General features: G+C 48.1%; 1 protein-coding gene across 1 annotated transcript; it reads left to right on the top strand.

The window, feature by feature from the left end:
* Positions 1-6: 6 nt before the first annotated feature.
* LOC111662426 (zinc finger homeobox protein 3-like) lies at positions 7-2219 on the top strand (the record flags this gene model as incomplete). The annotated part of the gene is made up of 2 exons (XM_023416284.2): positions 7-508; positions 939-2219. Coding segments are annotated over exons 1-2 (1699 nt in total), but the record flags the coding sequence as incomplete, so codon positions are not given.
* Between the last annotated feature and the right edge of the window lie 5 nt (positions 2220-2224).

Raw genomic sequence — 2224 nt, 5'->3', positions numbered from 1 at the left:
GTACTTGGCAATGAAATTGGACTTCCAAAGAGAGTGGTTCAGGTGTGGTTTCAAAATGCCCGTGCCAAGGAGAAAAAGGCAAAGCTCAACATGGCCAAGCACTTCGGAATAAATCAGACATCCTACGAGGGGCCGAAGACTGAATGCACTTTGTGTGGTGTCAAGTACAGTGCTCGCCTCTCTGTCCGTGATCACATTTTCTCCCAGCAACACATCTCTAAGGTGAAGGATACCATTGGCAGCCAGATCGATAAGGAAAAAGAATACTTCGACCCAGCCACTGTCCGCCAACTAATGGCCCAGCAAGAGATGGATCGCATTAAGAAGGCCAATGAAGTTTTAGGACTGGCACAGCAGCAGGCCATGCAGCAGCAAGGGATGTTTGATAACCCTGCAATGCAGGCTCTGAATCTCCAGTCAGCCTATCCGAATCTGCAAGGCATCCCACCTGTCCTTTTGCCAGGGGTTGGTAGCCCCTCTCTCTCCAGCTTTAACTCATCTAATTCAGGTACGTCACCATTTTGCATTTGTATCTGCTGAAATTTCGGGTCCAGATTTTTGTTTTTTCTCCACTGAAAAGTAACAATTGTCAGTCATTACTACAGGAAATAATCGCAAATAGCACTTAACTGTAAAACCTAGTCAAAACGGTACAAGTCTAGAACACAATATTTCTACTCCTCTTGAAATAATTTCTATTAATCAATTAGTCTGTCATGGCTCCTCATTCACACTGGTACACAAGTACAGAATCTACCTTAACTGCCTGTATCCATTCATTGACACACATACAGATTTTCATTTAACTCTTCTGTGTGTTCTATAATGAAATCACTTTTTGTTATATTTGAATAATATTTTAAGGAATAATTGTTCAGCCATCAAAAAATATGCCTATTAATTCTTACATTTTTGTCTGTATTTTAAAATATTTCCAGCTTTAACTCCTCCAAAACCTTCAAACCTCCTGAACATGCCTGGTGCCAGTGTTCCCTCACCTAGCCTCCCTACATCTGGATTGCCCAACAAGCCTCCCTCTTCATCGTCTCTTGCCGCATCCAGCCCAGCCCAGACCAACACATCTGCTTCCCACTCAAGTCCCACCTCAACATCAAACTCCAGCTCCTCAACCGCCCAGTCCGGCTCCCGGCCTGAACCCCCCAAAGAACGTGACACTGAGAGGGTAAGAGAGAAGGAGAAGTCCAAGGAAAAGACAGAGAAGCCCTCAACACCATCATCAACCGGAAGCACCCCTGCTCCTTCCATTTCTGCTGCCAGCGCCAAGAAGGAGAAACCAGACACAGCGGTACCTGCCACCTCTATGCCCACACCTGGCATGGAGTATGTGGTAGACCCTGCCCAGCTTCAGGCTCTGCAGGCTGCTTTGGCATCTGATCCCACAGCTCTTCTCACAAACCAGTTCCTGCCCTACTTCATGCCTGGCTTTTCCCCGTATTACACCCCACAGATCCCTGGAGCTCTCCAAGGGGGCTACCTGCAACCAATGTATGGTATGGAAAGTCTCTTCCCTTACAACCCAGCATTGTCACAAGCACTGATGGGCCTGTCTCCAGGGTCCCTGCTGCAGCATTACCAGCAATATCAGCAGAGCTTGCAGGAGGCACTACAGCAGCAACAGCGTCAGCTTCAGCAGATCCAGCAACCCAAGGCGAGCCAAACTCCAGTTCCCTCTCAATCCTTGGGGGATCGTAAAGAATCTGCCAAAGATCCAGTGAAAACAGAGGAGCAAAAGGGCAACTCCCACAGTGAACCCCCCACTTCCTCCTCCTCTTCCTCCTCCTCCTCCTCTCATAATAAAGTACCCTCTGAGCAGAACGAGATGGATGGCAAAGCTGGTAACCCCCATCTAGACCAGTACATCGTCCACAAGGTGCAGTATAAACTGGCATGCCGCAAATGTCAAGCAGTTTTCACCAAGGAGGAAGCGGCTATTACCCACCTTAAATCTAACTGTTTTTTCGGTCAGTCTGTGGCAAACCTGCAAGAGATGTTGCTGCGTGTCCCCGGTGGCGTAGGTGCAGGGGCTGGAAGTCTCTATGACTGCCTGGCTTGTGACACTACGTTGGATGGGGAGAAAGCACTCAGTCAACACCTGGAATCGGCATTGCACAAACACAGAACAATCAAGCGATCAGCCAGAAATGCCAAAGAGCACGCTACTAGTTTATTACCTCACTCTTCAGCCTGCTTCCCCAATCCTAAC

Source organism: Seriola lalandi, unplaced genomic scaffold (genome assembly GCF_002814215.2).
Source record: "Seriola lalandi dorsalis isolate HSWRI2012SDOR001 ecotype SW California unplaced genomic scaffold, Sedor1 jcf7180002000547, whole genome shotgun sequence".
Classification (NCBI taxonomy): domain Eukaryota; kingdom Metazoa; phylum Chordata; class Actinopteri; order Carangiformes; family Carangidae; genus Seriola; species Seriola lalandi.
Note: the sequence above shows the minus strand (reverse complement) of the source record. Positions and strands in the feature narration are given on the sequence as shown.